General features: G+C 35.8%; 1 protein-coding gene across 1 annotated transcript in view; it reads right to left on the reverse strand.

Annotated features, from left to right (window-relative positions):
• lonp2 (lon peptidase 2, peroxisomal) overlaps positions 1-22826 on the reverse strand; it is a 90616-nt gene that overhangs the window by 54051 nt on the left and 13739 nt on the right. The window contains exons 2-7 of the mRNA XM_062036106.1: positions 18259-18394; positions 17966-18076; positions 14750-14881; positions 4936-5058; positions 4699-4862; positions 2549-2643 (exon numbers count right to left, since the gene is read on the reverse strand). Of these exons, the coding sequence (XP_061892090.1) occupies positions 2549-2643; positions 4699-4862; positions 4936-5058; positions 14750-14881; positions 17966-18076; positions 18259-18394 (761 nt within the window). The remainder of the gene's footprint in view (positions 1-2548; positions 2644-4698; positions 4863-4935; positions 5059-14749; positions 14882-17965; positions 18077-18258; positions 18395-22826) is intronic.

The raw sequence follows: 22826 nt of genomic DNA on the forward strand, positions 1-22826 counted from the left end.
ATGGCAGTCTAAAGTTCAAGATTTTTGGAGCTCTTTGTTCAGTGGATCAGATGTTTGATGAAGCTCTGTGTCTATCTACCACCACTACTGTTTTTTGTTTATTTGTTACTGACTGTGGCAGGACACCTCTGCCTCTGTTTCACTTTATGTTGCTGGTAAATAATATGGTTGTAGTAGTAGGCTAAAGTTAAATTATTTAGTATGCACTAATTAAAGGGGCAGAGCTTTATGAGACATTTTAGCTTTTATATTTTATAAGATATATTTTTTGTAAGAACCACAATTAATAAATATATTTCAGTGAACAACTTATTGTTCAAATCTGTATATAAATATGTACATAAAGTGTTGTAATTATATTGTAAAATGGATGGATGGATGGATGGATGGACGTTTAAAACAAAACTGTTATTATTAATTAGTAAGTATACATTTTTTGAGCCTTTTTAGAGAAAATCATATCATTGTAGTAAATTATGCAAATTACTCGATGATGTCATGGTGACCACGCCCATAGCCACGCCCCCACCGCCACAGGTATCTTGACAGTTTATGGGAAACACTGAATACCTATATTAATCTACTTGTTAATGTACTGTAAGTAGCTAGTTATTTTGCAGTTATAACACGTTTCTGTCAACACTTCAGTTCAAATGTAATACACTTTTTCTTCTGTTGTTTTAATACTTTAGAACATTCCTTTTGGGTACTACAAATTTGGGTTTGGATCAAACAGGGCTGTATTGCTCATACCAATACTTAAAATGTTACTGCTGCCCACCTAAGCCCAAGCTCAAATGCTGCCATTTTTCTGATCAGGTTCATCCCATTTTGGAATTTGGATGAATCCTGATTAATTGCATGTGACTTCTCGCTTGAGTTATTCAAATTAGCATAAAAAAAGACTCTAATAGTTGTACACAAATGGAATTTTATTGTCAGGATGTCATCCAGGAACCTTTTTAAAAGTTGCACTTGAATGCATGTTATTTATTTGCCCAAAACTTGCCGACAGTTTTATTTAAAGTTCTTTCAGGCTGAATTTTGGTATACATGTGCAGAAAATTGCACTACTTAAAAGGCCAAATATTCCTGTGTGTCTTTTTACCCAAGTTAACATCTTTGGTACCGTATTGGGTTTTGTACTTTCAATATTTAAATGTAGTTAACGGAATATTTTGTATGCATATCATATGGCACATTGCAATCTATTAAGTTCAGATAAAAGCCAAATGTTGCAAAATACTCTTTAGTCTTCAACCAATAATATAAAATCTTCGGCATTAAAAATGTTATCGAACGTAATAGTGTATAAAATAACAAAATGAAAAATACCCTCACAGTTACTTTGCTAAGTAACTAATTACTCTTATAATAAGGTAACTGAGTTACAAACTCAATTACCTTTTGGGAAAAGTAATTTGTAACTGTAACCAATTACTTTTTTAAAGGCCTACTGAAACCCACTACTACCGACGCTAGCCGCCGACCGCACGGATGATCGGGTGAAGTCCTTCGTCCTTCCGTCTATCGCTGGAACGCAGGTGAGCACGGGTGTTGATGAGCAGATGAGGGCTGGCTGGCGTAGGTGGAGCGCTAATGTTTTTATCATAGCTCTGTGAGGTCCCGTTGCTAAGTTAGCTTCAATGTCGTCGTTAGCAACAGCATTGTTAAGCTTTGCCAAGCTGGGAATTATTAACCGTGTATTTACATGTACATGGTTTAATAGTATTGTTGATCTTCTGTCTATCCTTCCAGTCAGGGATTTATTTATTTTGTTTCTATCTGCATTTGAGCCCGATGCTATCACGTTAGCTCAGTAGCTAAAGAGCTTCGCCGATGTATTGTCGTGGAGATAAAAGTCACTGTGAATGTCCATTTCGCGTTCTCGACTCTCATTTTCAAGAGGATATAGTATCCGAGGTGGTTTAAAATACAAATCCGTGATCCACAATAGAAAAAGGAGAAAGTGTGGAATCCAATGAGCCAGCTTGTACCTAAGTTACGGTCAGAGCGAAAAAAGATACGTCCTGCACTGCACTGTAGTCCTTCACTCTCACTTTCCTCATCCACGAATCTTTCATCCTCGCTCAAATTAATGGGGTAATCGTCACTTTCTCGGTCCGAATCTCTCTTGCTGCATTGTAAACAATGGGAAAATGTGAGGAGTCCTTCCTCCGGTGACGTCACGCTACTTTCGGTATAGGCCAGGCTTTTTTTTTATCAGTGACCAAAAGTTGCGACCTTTATCGTCGATGTTCTATACTAAATCCTTTCAGCAAAAATATGGCAATATCGCGAAATGATCAAGTATGACACATAGAATGGATCTGCTATGCCCGTTTGAATAAAAAAATGTCATTTCAATAGGCCTTTAAGGTAAAATGATTAACACTACTCCATGATTTTATTTCAAAATTTAGAGACTTATGCAGATCCCAAATACACAAAAACAGGTAACAACAAGTACTAAAATTTGGTTTTGCAAAACAGGTCATCTTTAAATCAAAGATGACGCTTAATTATTGCACTTTTCTTTTTTTTTTACCTTTGGTGCTTTTGCTCCACGGAAGCTCGACCATTAAGTCCAAGTAGTTTCTCGCAACGGCGTACTCGGGCATGGACTGTGGCATCTTCACCAATCTAAATGCAGAGGAAAATACACAATTCAATGCAATGCAATACAAATAATGATGGCTACAATAATTGTTTGGCTTCTCATCACCATTGGTGCATCATTGGACGAGACAGCGGCCGAGCCCTCATGTCATAATTACTTGGGTGTTTTGATTGATTGATTGATTGAAATTTGTATTAGTAGATTGCACAGTACAGTACATACTCCGTACAATTGACCACTAAATGGTAACACCCGAGTAAGTTTTTCAACTTGTTTAAGTCGGGGTCCACGTTAATCAATTCATGTTTGGGGGGTGTTACATCATCTTTACAGACGGCAGCCATCAGGGTCAGTATGTTGACAAAGCACACAACTAATGCAGTAGTACCTCAACCTACAAGCTTAATTGGTTCCGTAAAGAAGCTCCTAATTCAAAACACTTGTATCTCAACTTAACATCTCTCATTGAAAGTATTGAAATCAATTTAATTGGTGCTTACTTGGTGCAACTAAATGCATAACTATTCTCTCAAAACACTTTTAGGTTGAGGTAACACTGTACGTACAAATGTCACTAACTTGTATCATGCAATGTATTGCAGTTTGAAGGCGACTTTACAGACACTGTAAATAACGCAGTGAAATAAAATACCTTTTTGGACCAGGCCTGAGCAATCATTTTGACTCGGGGGGCCAAATTTGGAGAAAAAAATGTGTCTGGGGGCCGGTGTATCTGATTTTTAGGAACACTAATACAAAACCTCACAATGATGTCTGATTGAATGACAGACCGCCTTAAAAAACAGAATGGAAATGTTATTTTTTTTACTGAATGAGACACTCAGAATGTACATGAAAATAAAGAATGTGGGATTTACAATATTAACTATGAAGGTTAAACACTGAATATTGACAACATATGAACGTCACCCCCCCTCTCGATCGACATATTTTACAATCAAGCAAAACACAACAAAAATGCAACAAACACAGCGAAATATGAACGCGAAGGGTAAAAAAAAACCCACCTACGATTTGGCTTTAGAACTTTGTTGTAAAAATCTCCTTCCGCGTCTGTCCCTGACACCCGCATTTCAGGCTGGCCGCTGTGGAAACACTCTGTGGAAACGCTCCCCACCCACACTGCTTGGTGCCTCGTCTGAGCTGCTGTGACGTACACTACCGTTCAAAAGTTTGGGGTCACCCAAACAATTTTGTGGAATAGCCTTCATTTCTAAGAACAAGAATAGACTGTCGAGTTTCAGATGAAAGTTCTCTTTTTCTGGCCATTTTGAGCGTTGAATTGACCCCACAAATGTGATGCTCCAGAAACTCAATCTGCTCAAAGGAAGGTCAGTTTTGTAGCTTCTGTAACGAGCTAAACTGTTTTCAGATGTGTGAACATGATTGCACAAGGGTTTTCTAATCATCAATTAGCCTTCTGAGCCAATGAGCAAACACATTGTACCATTAGAACACTGGAGTGATAGTTGCTGGAAATGGGCCTCTATACACCTATGTAGATATTGCACCAAAAACCAGACATTTGCAGCTAGAATAGTCATTTACCACATTAGCAATGTATAGAGTGTATTTCTTTAAAGTTAAGACTAGTTTAAAGTTATCTTCATTGAAAAGTACAGTGCTTTTCCTTCAAAAATAAGGACATTTCAATGTGACCCTAAACTTTTGAACGGTAGTGTAAATTACCATAGTAACATCATGCAGAAGCCCAGATTTTAACCATTGAAATACTTTGTATAGTTCAAGAATTACGGTCATTAGAAAACATCACTGCACATCATAATGGCAGCAACACGTTTACATCTTAAAGATCTAAAAAAATGTATGTGGGAATGTCCGGCGGGCCAGATTGAAATGCCGCATGTGGCCCCCGGGCCTTAATTTGCCCAGGTCTGTTTTAGACAAAACCCCATTTGCACAGATCCTAAAATATTGAAATGATTCAAAAGTATTACCAAGACATGTTCAATTAAATGAATTACAGCTGGAGCTCATAATGTGTGGAAACGGCCGAGCTGGCTTCATATGCATATCGTTATAATTGACATGTTCACCTCTTAAGCTCCTTTAAACAAACTCTAAGAGCTGCTTCAGGCATGTTGGCCCCAAGAACCTTCCTCTCCAAAGAGGCTGTGTCATCCCCATCCTCGTCCTCATCCTCCTCGTTTAGCTTAAATTGTCGGCCCGAAAACGGCCCGCCTTTGCGCACAGTTAACACCTGCGGGGACAACACACAGTAGACTCTTGACTGACGATGTTGTTACTGGATGATGCGGGGTGAAACCTGTTACCTTCTTTTCCTGGTTCGGCATCATTTTCCTAGTTTTCTGCAGAAGTTTGAGCCCTTCTATTTGTCTGGTCAGCATAGGCAGTGTTTTCTTAAAGCGCTCTTCCAAGCTAATGGCATCCAGGACCTTCATGGAAAAGTTCACTTTTACCACAGGATTCAAACAATGGTAGTAATTCGTTTTTGTGACTTGTTTTTTTCTTTTGTTTTTTTAAACCGCGAGCCAAGCATTTGTTTAAAAACAAGCCCATTAAAGCAAAACTGAATTTATTCCAAAGATTTTAATGTGATAATTCTATGCAGCAAAAGTCTGTTTCTGCAACTTCTTTGTCATCACATTTGGGTAACACAATTAAAGAAACAACAAACTGGTGGTACGACGATGGATTGATGTTGACTTGAGCTCCCTTACAGCTGTTTTTTTTTTAGCAAATTACATTTTAAAGGCCTACTGAAACCCACTACTACCGACCACGCAGTCTGATAGTTTATATATCAATGATGAAATCTTAACATTATAACACATGCCAATACGGCCGGGTTAACTTATAAAGTGACATTTTAAATTTGCCGCTAAACTTCCGGTTCGAAACGCCTCTGAGGATGACGTATGCGCGTGACGTAGACCGGCGAACACGGGTATGCCTTCCACATTGAAGCCAATACGAAAAAGCTCTGTTTTCATTTCATAATTCCACAGTATTCTGGACATCTGTGTTCGTGAATCTGTTGCAATCATGTTCATTGCATTATGGAGAAGGAAGCTGAGCAAGCAAAGAAGAAAGTTGTCGGTGCGAAATGGACGTATTTTTCGAACGTAGTCAGCCACAACAGTACACAGCCGGCGCTTCTTTGTTTACATTCCCGAAAGATGCAGTCAAGATGGAAGAACTCGGATAACAGAGACTCTAACCAGGAGGACTTTTGACTTGGATACACAGACGCATGTAGAGAACTGGGACAACACAGACTCTTACCAGGATTACTTTGATTTGGATGACAAAGACGCAGACGTGCTACTGTGAGTATGCAGCTTTGGCTTTTTTTTGCGTATGTACGTAACTTTTTTAAAATATATAAGCTTTATGAACCTTGGGTTAGGTGAACGGTCTTTTGGGCTGAGTGATTGTGTGTGTTGATCATGTGTTTGAATTGTATTGGCGTGTTCTATGGAGCTAGGAGCTAGCAGAGGAGCTAGGAGCTAGCATAACACGTACCGTACCGTACGTGCGCGTCACGTACGTAACTTTTTAAAAATATATAAGCTTTATGAACCTTGGGTTAGGTGAACGGTCTTTTGGGCTGAGTGATTGTGTGTGTTGATCAGGTGTTTGAATTGTATTGGCGTGTTCTATGGAGCTAGGAGCTAGCAGAGGAGCTAGGAGCTAGCATAACAAACACGCAGGTGTTATTATGCAGGATTAATTTGTGGCATATTAAATATAAGCCTGGTTGTGTTGTGGCTAATAGAGTATATATATGTCTTGTGTTTATTTACTGTTGTAGTCATTCCCAGCTGAATATCAGGTACCGTGAGTATGCAGCCTTGGCTGCTAAACATTCGATAACTTGACCGTATGTGCGCGTCACGTACGTAACTTTTTAAAAATATATAAGCTTTATGAACCTTGGGTTAGGTAAACGGTCTTTTGGGCTGAGTGATTGTGTGTGTTGATCAGGTGTTTGAATTGTATTGGCGTGTTCTATGGAGCTAGGAGCTAGCAGAGGAGCTAGGAGCTAGCATAACAAACACGCAGGTGTTTTTATGCAGGATTAATTTGTGGCATATTAAATATAAGCCTGGTTGTGTTGTGGCTAATAGAGTATATATATGTCTTGTGTTTATTTACTGTTGTAGTCATTCCCAGCTGAATATCAGGTCACCCCCGGCTCTCACAGCATCTTCCCTATCTGAATAGCTTCAACTCCCCACTAGTCCTTCACTTGCACTTTACTCATCCACAAATCTTTCATCCTCGCTCAAATTAATGGGGAAATTGTCGCTTTCTCGGTCCGAATCTCTCTCACTTCATGCGGCCATCATTGTAAACAATAGGGAACTTTGCGTATATGTTCAACTGACTACGTCACGCTACTTCCGGTAGGTGCAAGCCTTTTTTTTATCAGATACCAAAAGTTGTAATCTTTATCGTCGTTGTTCTATACTAAATCCTTTCAGCAAAAATATGGCAATATCGCGAAATGATCAAGTATGACACATAGAATAGATCTGCTATCCCCGTTTAAATAAAAAAAATTCATTTCAGTAGGCCTTTAAATGAGGACATAGGAGTAACATCTTGTTTATTATTGCCAAATGTAAGCATAATCAACTCCACTTTTGAGAGAAGCGGCTAGGTTTTGAAGTTCAGGGTTTTTCTTACATGAACACCTCTTTCCTCCTGTACATTAGACTACCTATTTACTGTAGGATCTCTTAAATAAGAAAAGTGTTGAAACCTTAAAACTCCTATTCCTTATCGGACATGTTGAAATGTGCAAATGTAACTATATGATGTTCCTTAATGTAACTTGTTAATAAGCATGTCAGAAAAAAATCAACCATACGATACCACTGACCTGCGCGCAACACTTTGTGGGGGACAGCCTTGTAGAAAAAACCCCCCCAAAATAACAGGCTTTGCTACACATATAAAAATAGATAAATTTACAAACAAAGTAAAATGGTACTAATGAATTAAAAAAGGGTATAGTATTCTATTTAAAATCAATAGAAGTTTATTAGTAAAAGTATTATATTTAAAATCAATAGACGTTTGTTAGTAAAAGTATTATATTTTAAAATTAATAGAAGTTTATCAGTAAAAGTATTGTCTTTAAAATCAATAGAAGTTTATTCGTAAAAGTATTACATTTAAAATCATAGAAGTTTATTAGTAAAAGTATTTTATTTAAAATCAATAGTTTATTAGTAAAAGTATTATATTTAAAATCAATATAAGTTTATCAGTAAAAGTATTTTATTTAAAATCAATAGAAATTTATCGGTAAAAGTATTCTATTTAAAATTAATAGAAGTTTATCAGTAAAAGTATTCTATTTAAAATCAATGGAAGTTTATTTGTAAAAGTATCACATTTAAAATCAATAAAAAGGTTATTCGTAAAAGTATTCTATTTATAATCAATACAAGTTTATTAGTAAAAGTTTTATATTTAAAATCAATAGACGTTTATTAGTAAAAGTATTATATTTTAAAATTAATAGAAGTTTATCAGTAAAAGTATTCTCTTTAAAATCCATAGAAGTTTATTCGTAAAAGTATTACATTTAAAATCATAGAAGTTTATTAGTAAAAGTATTTTATTTAAAATCAATAGATGTTTATTAGTACAAGTATATTTAAAATCAATATAAGTTTATCAGTAAAAGTATTTAATTTAAAATCAATATAAGTTTATTGGTAAAAGTATTCTATTTAAAATTAATAGAAGTGTATCGGTAAAAGTATTCTATTTAAAATGAATAGAAGTTTATCAGTAAAAGTATTATATTTAAAATCAATGGAAGTTTATTCGTAAAAGTTTTATATTTAAAATCAATAGAAGTCTATTAGTAAAAGTATTATATTTTAAAATTAATAGAAGTTTATCAGTAAAAGTATTCTCTTTAAAATCAATAGAAGTTTATTCGTAAAAGTATTACATTTAAAATCATAGAAGTTTATTAGTAAAAGTATTTTATTTAAAATCAATAGATGTTTATTAGTACAAGTATATTTAAAATCAATATAAGTTTATCAGTAAAAGTATTTTATCTAAAATCAATAGAAGTTTATTGGTAAAAGTATTCTATTTAAAATTAATAGAAGTGTATCAGTAAAAGTATTCTATTTAAAATGAATAGAAGTTTATCAGTAAAAGTATTATATTCAAAATCAATGGAAGTTTATTCGTAAAAGTTTTATATTTAAAATCAATAGACGTTTATTAGTAAAAGTATTATATTTTAAAATTAATAGAAGTTTATCAGTAAAAGTATTCTCTTTAAAATCAATAGAAGTTTATTCGTAAAAGTATTACATTTAAAATCATAGAAGTTTATTAGTAAAAGTATTTTATTTAAAATCAATAGATTTTTATTAGTAAAATTATATTTAAAATCAATATAAGTTTATTGGTAAAAGTATTCTATTTAAAATTAATAGAAGTGTATCAGTAAAAGTATTCTATTTAAAATCAATAAAAGGTTATTCGTGAAAGTATTCTATCTAAAATCAATACAAGTTTACTAGTAAAAGTTTTATATTTAAAACCAATAGACGTTTATTAGTAAAAGTATTATATTTAAAATTAATAGAAGTTTATCAGTAAAAGTATTCTCTTTAAAATCAATAGAAGTTTATTCGTAAAAGTATTACATTTAAAATCATAGAAGTTTATTAGTAAAAGTATTTTATTTAAAATCAATATAAGTTTATCAGTAAAAGTATTTTATTCAAAATCAATAGAAGTGTATTGGTAAAAGTATTCTATTTAAAATTAATAGAAGTTTATCAGTAAAAGTATTCTATTTAAAATCAATGGAAGTTTATTCGTAAAAGTACTACATTTAAAATCAATAAAAGTTTATTAGTAAAAGTATTCTATTTAAAATCAATATAAGTTTATTAGTAAAAGTTTTATATTTAAAATCAATAGATGTTTATTAGTAAAAGTTTTATATTTAAAATTAATAGAAGTGTATCAGTAAAATATTCTCTTTAAAATCCGTAGAAGTTTATTAGTAAAAGTATTATATTTAAAAACAAATAGAAGTTTATTAGTAAAAGTTTTATATTTAAAATTAATAGAAGTGTATCAATATAAAATATTCTCTTTAAAATCCGTAGAAGTTTATTAGTAAAAGTATTATATTTAAAATCAAATAGAAGTTTATTGGTAAAAGTTTTATATTTAAAGTCAATAGAAGTTTATTTGTAAAAGTATTATATTAAAAATCCATAGAAGTGTATTAAAAGAAAAAAGAGAGAAAGGCGCACACACAGCAAATGTACTCACTTAAGGGTGCACAACTTACTTTTGCCATTTAAAATGATTATTTTTTGTACATATGTGGTTTATTATAAACATGTTTAAATAACATATATTGTGATTTAAGCAGCACTACGTAACTTTTCAACCTGCATTAAAATATTTTCATAAAAAACCTGGAAACCTTTACTGACATATATTGAATCATAATTTAGACATTTAAGAAAAGAAAAAAAAAAAAAAAAACTGCCATCTTTTTTGTAGTTGTTTTCCTTTTTTGTTATCTTTATTATTTTCTGTATTGATCCTACACTATTTTTTTTTTTTTTTGTTACTTCTGATATGGCCTTCCCATGGTTTACTTGCTTATTTATTTATTTTTTGTGACTTTTTATTTTGTATTGTTTTACATCTGAACAACTTCTGTGACTTTCCTTTTCTTTTTTAAGTGTGAACGGTGGAGAGGCCCTCGAGAGGTGATCTTGGGATCACTTCCTGAGGATCCTTGATGCCGAGGAATGTTCATCCATCTTGCTATTGGGGCGGTATAGCTCGGTTGGTAGAGTGGCCGTGCCAGCAACTTGAGGGTTGCAGGTTCAATTCCCGCTTCCGCCATCCTAGTCACTGCCGTTGTGTCCTTGGGCAAGACACTTTACCCACCTGCTCCCAGTGCCACCCACACTGGTTTAAATGTAACTTAGATATTGGGTTTCACAATGTAAAGCGCTTTGAGTCACTTGAGAAAAAGCGCTATATAAATGTAATTCACTTCACTTCACGCTATGGTCTGGATAGCCTGCTGATCCTGAGCCAGAGCGGGATGGATGGATAAATATATACAATATCTGGGTATCTTTTCTAATGTTTATACCGTAAACCTTGAATTGTTAAAGTTTAAGTGCACCTCTCTCCTCAAGTGTGCATGTGAGTGGGTGTGAGTGGATGTGTGATTGTATGAAGGTTTTGCGTGACCAAAGTATGACTGTTAAATGTGATTTTAACTGTAAAATTCAATAAAAATATTTGCAAAAAAAAAAAAATAATAATAATAATTTTCATAACTATGATACATCAACTTACAACTCGTTGAATGACACCTCTGTCATGGCCTGAGGGCTTCTGTATCGCTTTTACTGGCATTTCGCAAAATTGAGGAGGGTGGCAGGAACCTTGCCACACAAAAAACTACAGATGTGCTGATTTGCTTTACGGCATACGTCACTACCCCCAATCTCCATTCGCTAAAAAGACGGAAGTCGATGTGAACGCCGACATCCTGCCAGAAAACTAAGAGAAGAAAAAGGAAAAGGCCTACATGCAATTACTGCTATCATGGTCGATACCAAAACAACTAAAAAAATGTAAAGTTTTATCTGAGGAGACAAAAAAATAAAAACTGAGGACAGTCAGGATCAACATTGCCCCGGCATTCAGTCGCTGGCGTGAGATCATAATGATAATGTTAATGTTAGCTATTGGAAATAAACGAGCTTGATAGCAGTTCCACACTACTTCCTTTGAAAAAAACTCTCCCGCTGGTCTTTTTTATTGCTTCAGACCGACACATTCTAGGTCAGGGGTGTCCAAACTTTTTCCACTGAGGGCCGCAAACGAAAAAATTGAAGCATGTGGGGGCCATTTTGATATTTTTCATTTTCAAACCATAACAAAATATATGGATTTTTTAAATGTATTTTACCTTTAGCGGACCCGGGGACCATAAAGGGTCTCAGTTATTAAAATGTTAAAAATAAGTCTAATTTTTATTATTATTTTTTATTTAACGCTTACAGTAAATCTCTATATCAACTTTTTTTTAAAAAAAAGGTTTTATGGCTTTTCTGTCAAAAACAACTTTGTTTTTTTTATAGTACAACTGAAATATGCAGTATTTAGTAATTAGAGCCCTAAAATATCAATAATGCAGGACACCATTGATTTTAATTATTTAATATTTTTGAGTAATCACAGTGAAAAGATAAATAAAATACCACTAAATATATTTGGGATCCAAAAAGATGCCCCACTCATAAAGTGATACATTTTTATTAGTTTTTTTTTTTAAAACTTTCAACACTTAAGTTACGAGATCAACTTCAGATATATCTGTCGATTTTACGTTTGAACTATTATTTTGTTTGTTTTATGCTCTTTTCTCAAAGAAAACGTTGATGTTTTTATATGGCAACTACACAATATATGCAATATTTACCACATACAACATTTTCAAGTGAAATATTTGAAGTAATTGGAGCCTTGAAAATAATTCATTATAACTTGGATTTTTTTGTCATTATTTCCTTTTTGAGCAATGGCAAAAAATAAAGAAAGACAAAAGTTAAAAAAAACAGCCTGCATGGCAGCTTTGTGTCAACATTGCAACTTTTTCTGCTTAGATTTCACCTCATTCCACTTTTTTTAATGTTTTTGCAATAGCATTTCCAGAATGTGTGGCGGGCCGGTAAACAATTAGCTGCGGGCCGCAAATGGCCCCCGGGCCGCACTTTAGACAGCCCTGTTCTAGGTAGTAGCGTCATGTTTGAAGTGCAATCCAAGATCATTTCTTGATAGTGTCTGCTATTTAACATCAGTATAGCCATTAGAGACGTAATATTTGTAATCTGTGCTAATATTAAAGTGGACATCATGTCAGTATGGCGCTATGTTCACTAGTCCTAATGGGAAATGTGGTCTTCTTCTGGCAAAACACTACCGCTTTGGTCCACTGGCGCCTCCAAAATCAACCAAAACTCAAAAGTCTTAAGTGGGGCTTCAAGGCATTGAGTGGAAAAATAATGCATATAATTTAAATCATTTGCTGATGGTCACCCCAGTTCAAAAATCCCATCTGCCCTCCTGATGCGCAATATATTAAATATATATATATTTTTTTAGCCTTTATTTAACCAGATGAAATCCCATTGAGATCAAAGATCTCTTTTCCAAGGGAGACCTGGCCAAGAGGGCAGCAGTAAACAGTAAACAACACATAAAACATCAAATTTACAACATTAAAACTTGCTCACATAACACATGTGCATACAGACAAGGTAGACTGCAATCTTTTCACAGAAGCTTTAAAGGCCTATTGAAATGAAATTTTCTTATTTAAACGGAGATAGCAGATCCATTTTATGTGTCATACTTGATCATTTCGCGATATTGCCATATTTTTGCTGAAAGGATTTAATAGAGAACATCGACGATAAAGTTCGCAACTTTTGGTCGCTGACAAAAAAGCCTTGCCTGTACCGGAAGTAGCGTGACGTCACAGGTTGTGGAGCTCCTCACATCTGCGCATTGTTTTCAATCATGGACGCCAGCAGCGTGAGCGATTCGGACCGAGAAAGCGATGATTACCCCATTAATTTGAGCGAGGATGAAAGATTCGTGGATGAGGAAAGTGAGAGTGAAGGACTAGAGGACAGTGGAAGCGATTCAGATAGGGAGGATGCTGTGAGAGGCGGGTGGGACCGGATATTAAGCTGGGAATGACTACAACAGTAAATAAACACAAGACATATATATACTCTATTAGCCACAACACAACCAGGCTTATATTTAATATGCCACAAATTAATCCGCATAACAAACACCTCCCCCCTCCCGTCCATATAACCCACCAATACAAATCAAACACCCGCACAACACACTCAATCCCACAGCCCAAAGTACCGTTCACCTCCGTAAAGTTCATACAGCACATATATTTCCCCAAAGTTACGTACGTGACATGCACATAGCGGCACGCACGTACGGGCAAGCGATCAAATGTTTGGAAGCCAAAGCTGTACTCACGGTAGCGCGTCTGCTATCCAACTCAAAGTCCTCCTGGTTGTGTTGATGTAGCCGGCCGCTAATACACCGATCCCACCTACAGCTTTCTTCTTTGCAGTCTTCATTGTTCATTAAACAAATTGCAAAAGATTCACCAACACAGATGTCCAGAATACTGTGGAATTTTGCGATGAAAACAGACGACTTAATAGCTGGCCACAATGCTGTCCCAATATGTCCGCACAATCCTTGACGTCACGCGCAAACGTCATCATACCGAGACGTTTTCAGCAGAATATTTTGCGGGAAATTAAAAATTGCACTTTACTAATCTAACCCGGCCGTATTGGCATGTGTTGCAATGTTAAGATTTCATCATTGATATATAAACTATCAGACTGCGTGGTCGCTAGTAGTGGCTTTCAGTAGGCCTTTAAACTCATTTAATGTAACAAGGGTTTGAAGTTGAAGAGTTGATTGTAGGTTATTCCAAGCCTTCGGTGATGAAAACCTAAATGCTTTCTTGCCCAGTTCAGTTCTTACTTTGGGGACGACAAAATACAGAACATTCATTGAACGAAGATTGTGACTTCCTTGTTTCTTTGTTAAAATACAAGACAGATAAGATGGAGTGATACCCAGAATAGTTTTGTAGACTCAGTTAACCATTGAGTATAACACACAATGGTGAGTATGGGGAGCGCAGTTGGTGATGAATCTTAGAGCACTGTGGTACACACTATCCAGCTTGTGAAGACAACCAGCAGTAACATTCATGTACAACACATCTCCATAGTCAATAACATAAATATACTTGTTAAGTTAAACACCTGCCTTGTTTTTAATGAATACTTAGGCTTACTGTGCCACTGTGTTTTAATGTTGGCCATTATGGTACATTTTTTCTGAGATGGTACTTGGTGGCTAAAGTTTGAGAACCACTGCTCTAGTGTATCTACTGTAGGCTGCTATCACATTGACAAGTCTCATATTTCATTTTCAACAATTCCCTTTTTTTTTTTGAGTGACCCTTAGCAGCCACCTTACCTGCAATTTCTCCTTGTTTGAGGAGCGGATCATGGATGCAACAACATCCGGGAGAGTTTCCTTTGGAAGGCTGTCCAACAGACGCCTGAATTTGGCCACTACTGGAACAGACACGTCCAACATACCTAACAACTACGCACACACACACAAGCGCAGAGTGGTTAGGGTCAGTGGCACAAATTGCAGTTTGTTAAAGCCAAACGCACATCCATCATTTTAAGTTGCTGCTGTCTAGACATCAGAGTAGCAATAGGAGGTCTTTTTGAATGGGCTATCCATAAAAAATGCCACCAACAGTTTACAGGGCCCCCTAATGCTGACAATAATGACTCTTGTTTCATAGTTATTGGCCTAAAAAAATTCCCCCCCAAAATATACATTTTCATTGGAGAAAGTTTCAGCACATGTTGGAATGCCCACTTTTAGCTGCATCAGTCTGCTAATGTCACCTACAGAAGACTGGAGGCAATTTCATAATGCGTAGTGTGTGTTTTGGTAGCATTTTCATCTCAAATCATGTTATTTTTGTAGATAACTTGAATTAATTATCAAATATGGCATGATGTCAAGAAAACCTCCCGCATATTTCATGGAATTCCTTATAGAATTAACACCACGGTTTCTAGTGGACTGTTTTATGTAGTGTTTTATGCTCAGTGCGCAAAAATGCCAGTGGGGAACATATGTTGATGGGCTGTTACATGTCAGCTTCCAGATGCATTGTTGCAGGTTTTAGCAATACCACAAAATAAGGGTTCAGCCTGCATACATTACAAAGGAGGGAATATTAGAAAAGTATGGAAGTCTCTAGTCAAATTCAATTCCGAAAATCCGGTCCACCCTCGAGGGAAGAAAGACTTGAATCAGAGCATAAAGAAAGAGCAGACCTGGCACTCAAAAGCGAGAGGAAAATAAGTTAAGCTGCTACTGTTCCATTGTGTGTCTTCTTCTACTGATGTTTTTCTCTTCATGCTTGAGGAAATACTGAAAGAGCATGAGGAAACAGTCTATGATGTCTATGGAAGAGGAGATGGAAGTCTGGAAATGCCGAGTCTATGCAGGGAAATGTGCTCTAGTTCTGTAGACAACGTCATGCCAATGGGGGGTGGCATATCAAGTCTGGGGATGGAAAGGGGGCGTTCCAAGTACAGTTAGCAATATGCAGATTACTCAAAAACTAATTGACATGACTGCAAGATTAACTTAAAGGAGCAAAAAATATATGAAGACAACTTGGTAGTCAAATGTTCTTCTGAACACAATGGGTCCTTTAAAGTTGGCTAAGGCTATTTTTTACACTTCACACTACATATTCCAGATCTTGCCTATTGGAATATTTCCGTTGAAAATCCTTGTTTATTGCATACTCTAAACTGTTCACAACAAAATAACATAACAACAACAAACGTATTTACCTCCATCATGTCTGTAAGGTTCAATGTTTTCAATATTTTTTAAAAGCAGAACCCTGGAATTAAGAACATATTTCACCTTTAACCTCAGCATAATACAAGGGGCAAGGGTCAGTTAACGTAGCTTAGCACCAAAATTAGAAACAGGTGAAGAGTTACAATATGAATTTAAAGCCCTGTAACTTTTTCTGACATGCTTTTATAGGCACAGAACTGTAACTAATAAGGAACATTTCTATCAACACGTCAGAACTTTGAACGTTAAGGGTCTACTGTCACATCAAAGTGAGCGTGGGTTTTGAGAAATCCCACTTATGAAATATGGTTTATAATGAACATTGCCTGGGAGAGTTCTAGAAATGGCTAAGAGAAGTCATAAAAGGCAATGTTACCAAGGACAAAATTGCAAAGAAGACCAGATATAGTTTTTCTTTAAATAACTATTAGAGACGTAACTTACAGCTGCCACATTTCTGGCAGTCTGCAGTAGGCTACTTAGTTGCTACATTTACTGTAGCAGGTATATGTGTTACATCCTTTCATCTGCAGCATTCATTCTATTCAGGATCTGTAAGTGTGCTAAAACCTATCCCAGCTAACACGGAGTGAAAAGCGAACTGTATACTGTACTGGACAGCCTCACAGCATGTTGTTGTTTCACTCAGTAGGAAGTTGTATGACTACAGCAGTCTGTTGTTTGTGTTCATTAGGGGTTGGCAGATAAGTCAGATACTGTACTGTGCAGTATTGTTACCAAGGGTAGTATTTGTATTGGACTATTACTAGCGTGTTGATACATGAATTTTTAAGTTCCCGTCTATGTTTATTTCCACAAACATGTTTTGTTATGTTGTTCACATTTTTGCAGTACATCACTGAAATTGATAGATGTATTTATTGATATCATTTTACTTCTGCAGTCTTTGGGCATAGTAGGATTTAGTGGGCAAAGCCAAGGATTTCAAAACAAACTTGTTTAGTTATATTGCATTAATAACTATTTTCCTCAAACAACTGCATGTAATAAATAGGAAAACAGGAATAATTGCATTTCCTAGTTGCTATTTTTACATTGTCTTGTAAAGCTGTGTGTGTATACTGTATTGTTCAATTGTTCACAAAACACACATCAAGTATGCTTAAAGTATGTATCAAGTGTTTTATCCTAATTATAATCATGATCAATAAATGAAAGGCAATATCACAAAAATCATTTCCAGTTCAAAAGTTTTGGTATGACCAATAATAGCCCTGCTTTTACATGGCATCGGGATCAATAGTAAAATGGCAAGTATTACCCGCAGTATGTATTATTGAATTTCATATAATGTTTCTATTTGTCATTATTTTTGCCTTTTTTATTTTCTTTATTTTCTAATTCACACTGGAGATTGAACTGTAGAGCTCTATTTGTTTTTGTTTAATACATCTTGCTTGCTCCACTGGAAGCATTTCACAGCACGCAAAGGTCCCCAAAGCCTGATCCTTAAAGATGACAGACAGGCTTGTTGACAGATCATTTCCTGTTTATATCCACACTTTCTCCTACTACGAACAGGAATTAGTCCCAGGGGTGCTACTACTGTACTACATTTGCTGCCGAGCAACCTTGGCAGGAACAATAGATAAGTACAGTATTAGGAGCACAAAGACTTATAGCGAAGGTTAGTTTGACTATGTCTGAGAGAACATTATGTGTGAGACACAATTACTATATCACATTTTTCAATGGTTCAGAAAAAAAAGATGGTTCCATGAGAATGGCCAAAAACTAGTCTTACTCTAAACAACCTTTGACACCCACCTGTAGCGCAGCCTGGTAGAATTTCTGGGACAACTCTTGCAACTCTCCATCTTCTGATATGACTGTCCCTGCCAAGGTTGTGTAATGTTCCAGTTTATCCAACTGTTCCACCTACAAATTTGACATAAAACAGACAGATACTGTATGTTGGATACAGATGCAGGATGTGTGTAATGATAAATGACTCAAACTTGGAGCAATCAGCAACAAAACCCCGGGAACAAGAGAAAAGTTGTGGAGCTCAGAAGAGTTTTCTTTGCATTTTCAGAAGTAATTAACCATCTTAGATTCACCTCTGCCAGCACAAAGGGTCGTTCTGTCAGCAGGCTTGACACGCTAAACCGGCACAACCCCGTGATGAGGAGGGTATAGTGGGGCTTTGGCCAATTACTGCCCACGACCTGCACGGCGATCCCAGCTGTACCAATTCTAAAGGCAAACAAACAGGAAAGTAATGTGAGACAATGGAGGTCCAAGTCCAAACTTAAATAGTTCTGTCTTTCCATTTTTACACTTGGGTGTGATGCTCAATTAGTGCTGGGCGATATGGCTGAAAAGTGTATCATGATGTAAGTTTTTATAATGTTCGATATTGATAATTATTTATATTTTTTATGGTTTATGGAAAATATAGACCAGGAGAAAAATATATTAAATGTTAAAATTTCTATTTCAAATGCAACCTTCCTCTGGTTATAATCCCCTTAGCTATCAGGTCAGAAAGGAAAGGAAATGCCAACACGACCATGTAAAACACTCCAAAATCAATGTAAACAAAATTCAAAAGTCCCAATAACCACTTGACAATAACCTCTTTGAATTAAGGTGCAAAAAAAAAAAAAAAAAATGTTTTAAATGCTCAACAAATACTGTGTTTGGTGTACAAGGTCAATGCAAACAAAATAGTGTGCACTCACTGAAAGTGTGGTTAAATACATTGCCAAAGACATGCTGCCATTTAATACATTTAATACTTAAAAGTAGTATTTCTAAAAGTGCTGCAAACGTTTGACAGACATTTGCCATGTTGTCATACCATGTTGGTGTTTCTTCACTCTGATTTTTTTTTTTCCCACATGATTTGTTAATACATCTGCTTATACTGTAGTGTTTGTATTGTTAATCTGCACTTTTGTTTATAAAGGTCCTAACTTTACTGTCAGTTAAATAATGTACAACTCTATCTCTGCCTCGATGCTAAAACATATTTGTCAATACTTTATTTACCTATTGTATTTATTGTTTATATATATATATATATATATATATATATATATATATATATATATATATATATATATATATATATATATATATATATATATATATATATATATATATATATATGAGGGCCCCCAATCCCTTCCTTAACATATTTTATTGCGTTTGGTTGTGATTTTTATTCAAGTGCAAATTTTTGCTAACAAAATATATGTTATTGTCTATTTTATTTAACTTGGAGATTTAAAAATGTAAATTTCAATTAGAATGGTAAAATATGAGAAATAGAAGTTTATTGCATAATGGGGCGGTATAGCTTGGTTGGTAGAGTGGCCGTGCCAGCAACTTGAGGGTTGCAGGTTCGATCCCCACTTCCGCCATCCTAGTCACTGCCGTTGTGTCCTTGGGCAAGACACTTTACCCACCTGCTCCCAGTGCCAACCACACTGGTTTAAATGTAACTTAGCTATTGGGTTTCACTATGTAAAGCGCTTTGAGTCACTAGAGAAAAAGCGCTAAATAAATATAATTCACTTCACATTTGAAATTATAATACATGCATTAGTATTATCTATTATCATTACATCAGTGGTTAATTTGGTCTAAACAAAATGGCAATAATATACTTTATCTGCAATAATCCGTAGGTCAACATACGCCTAATTGCGTTTTGTTGAGGCTAGTAAATAAAGCGATTGAAGGTGCATCATGATCTATGTTTCTTCTTAACCCCAACATTACAAAAATAGCGTGCCATATTTCCCTCTAAGTAACAGTAATGGTGTTGTACTATTTGAACAATAATAACGGTACTGGCAATGGTCTTACTCCTAACATCAGTTTTCTATAATATGTTCCCTTTAACCTCAGCCCCTTAGCTTGGAAATTTCTGAACCACTCAACACAGGATCAAAACCAGACAGCACCAGTTATGAACTAAATAATAAGCCGTAATGGCACTTTTCCAGCTAAATATTTGCACAATCTTTTTGTAAAATTAATTGGGTTAAATTTTATGTAATGGTTTTCTTACTAGTAAAATTGGCAAGCCATTTTTATAACCACATTGAAATGATGTGCCATTGTCTGATTGGAATTTTCACTCGCGTCCAAGTTTCCAAGTTGTTTTCGCAGCGATGCAGTCCCTTGTCAGTCTGCCGTGAGAAACAGAGAGTAGAGCCAAAAGACGAAGCTGTCAATTTACCAGTAAACCCTTTGTTCCATGCATCATCATCAATGGTCATTTATGGCGATTGACCGAAAAGGACAAGGTCGTGGCCACAAGCAGTTAGCTCTTTTTTCTGCTACCAATAATGAGGAGTGAAGACCTCATTCAGAGAGTTGATCTCCATGTTAAGAGACACCAGTTTGTGTAGCTTAGGCTTCTACAACTGCTGCTTCAAGGATACCTACTCAGTGACATGTTCTGGGCATGTCCAACTGAGAGGAAGCATTGGCTTAGACCTGAATTTCTCACAGCTGGCTCGTGAAACTTGAAGCAGTGGCAAGGAGCAGGGAGAACTGCACTGTTTAGTCCATTTCTCCTCCAATTTGATGCCAAAAGACAGATGAATGGTCCTCCTATTGAATTATAGCAAACCCTCACAATACCAAATCCTACTTTCACTGTAAACTAATAGTTTAATACCTGATGAAGCAACCCCAAACATACAGATACATCTTGCAAAACAAGAAGTAAGCAGGCAGCACAAGCTGTTCTGGACTGAAGTGGAGGCAACATGTGTGGATATACAGTACAGTGTTACCTCAACTTGCGTTTCATTTGAGATACGAGCTGCCGTGCGGCTTTTTGTTGTCAACAAAACATGATCGATCGAGCAGTCAACCCACGAGGCACCCATGCAGTTAGGACCTCTTGAAGCGGCAGCCAGCTCCCACATCGGCAGATCATTTAAAAAAAGCAGACATCCATGCAGGGACATGTGGAAAAGCTACTGATGGTATTCTCCACAGAAAAGCAGCTTGAAGGAGATATACCACAGAACGTCTGCTCTGCCAAGGAATAAACGATAAGTTTATCCGCTGCAGCTACAGGGGAGGATGTTTTTATTTTTTCCTCCTATCGTTCACAATTATTATAAAAGACATGATGACGGATGTATGTTTTTTTTAATGCATTTTAACATGTAACGTAAAAAAAAAAAAAAGTCCGCTTACAGCAGAGCCAATGGGAGGTCCTCTATTCTGCCCATAAACCTAATAAAAAACTATCCAAAAAGCGCCAAAAATACTCCATTTACATTTTGTGACTTGAATATTAACCAAATATTAGTGACATTGTTATTATAGGCGCGAACGCAGACAAACTTTTTATAGCGGCGCTGTGATCACTTCTGTGTGTCCCTATCATTCACACGTTCATTTCGTCTTGTATTAACTATTGCAATTCTATTTTCACTCTTTTCAACAAGTCAACGCTAAAGAGACTTCAGACTGTACAAATTGCAGCTGCCAGACTTTTGACCCCAGAACAGAACCCAGAACAGCTCATATTACCCCCGTGGTATCCAGTCTTCATTGGCTTCCAGTCAAATTCCGCTTTGAGTTTAAAATTTTAGTCCTGACTTTCTGTGCATTGCATGGTGGGGCCCCTCAGTACATCATTGACTTGTTATGCCCCTACTCTTCAGGGCGCAGCCTCCGGTCTTTAGGCCAGGGTCTTTTGAAGATCCCAAAAACTTGTTTTAAAACCAGTGGTGACCTGGCATTCCAGGCTGTAGCTCCCAGACTCTGGAACAATTTGCACCAGTCCCGCCGTGATCTTGACTGTGTTGACACTTTTAAGAAACATTTGAAAACTTCTCTTTTTAGTAAAGCTTTATTGATATATATATATATATATATATATACTACTGTTCAAAAGTTTTTGGGGTCACCCACACATTTTTGTGGAATAGCCTTAATTTCTAAGAACAAGAACAGACTGTCGAGTTTCAGATGAAAGTTCTCTTTTTCTGGCCATTTTGAGCGTTTAATTGACCCCACAAATGTGATGCTCCAGAAACTCAATCTGCTCAAAGGAAGGTCAGTTTTGTAGCTTCTGTAACGAGCTAAACTGTTTTCAGATGTGTGAACATGATTGCACAAGGGTTTTCTAATCATCAATTAGCCTTCTGAGCCAATGAGCAAACACATTGTACCATTAGAACACTGGAGTGATAGTTGCTGGAAATGGGCATCTACACACCTATGTAGATATTGCACCAAAAACCAGACATTTGCAGCTAGAATAGTCATTTACCACATTAGCAATGTATAGAGTGTATTTCTTTAAAGTTAAGACTAGTTTAAAGTTATCTTCATTGAAAAGTACAGTGCTTTTCCTTCAAAAATAAGGACATTTCAATGTGGCCCCAAACTTTTGAACGGTAGTGTATATATATATATGTATATATATATATTAGTGCTGACAAACAATTACATTATTTTTTCGCATTTTCTTTACAGTTAACTCAAAATTATTGCGATAATTGCAGATAGGTATAATTTTTCATCATTAATAAGTGTACCCTAGACAGATAATTTTCAGTGTCGGTGGCTTCATATTGCTGCATTAAATGTTTTAACCTTCTCTAATAATTATTAAAATGTAATATTGAGCCGGCTAATCATTCTGCAA

This window comes from Entelurus aequoreus, linkage group LG24 (assembly GCF_033978785.1).
Source record: "Entelurus aequoreus isolate RoL-2023_Sb linkage group LG24, RoL_Eaeq_v1.1, whole genome shotgun sequence".
Lineage (NCBI taxonomy): Eukaryota > Metazoa > Chordata > Actinopteri > Syngnathiformes > Syngnathidae > Entelurus > Entelurus aequoreus.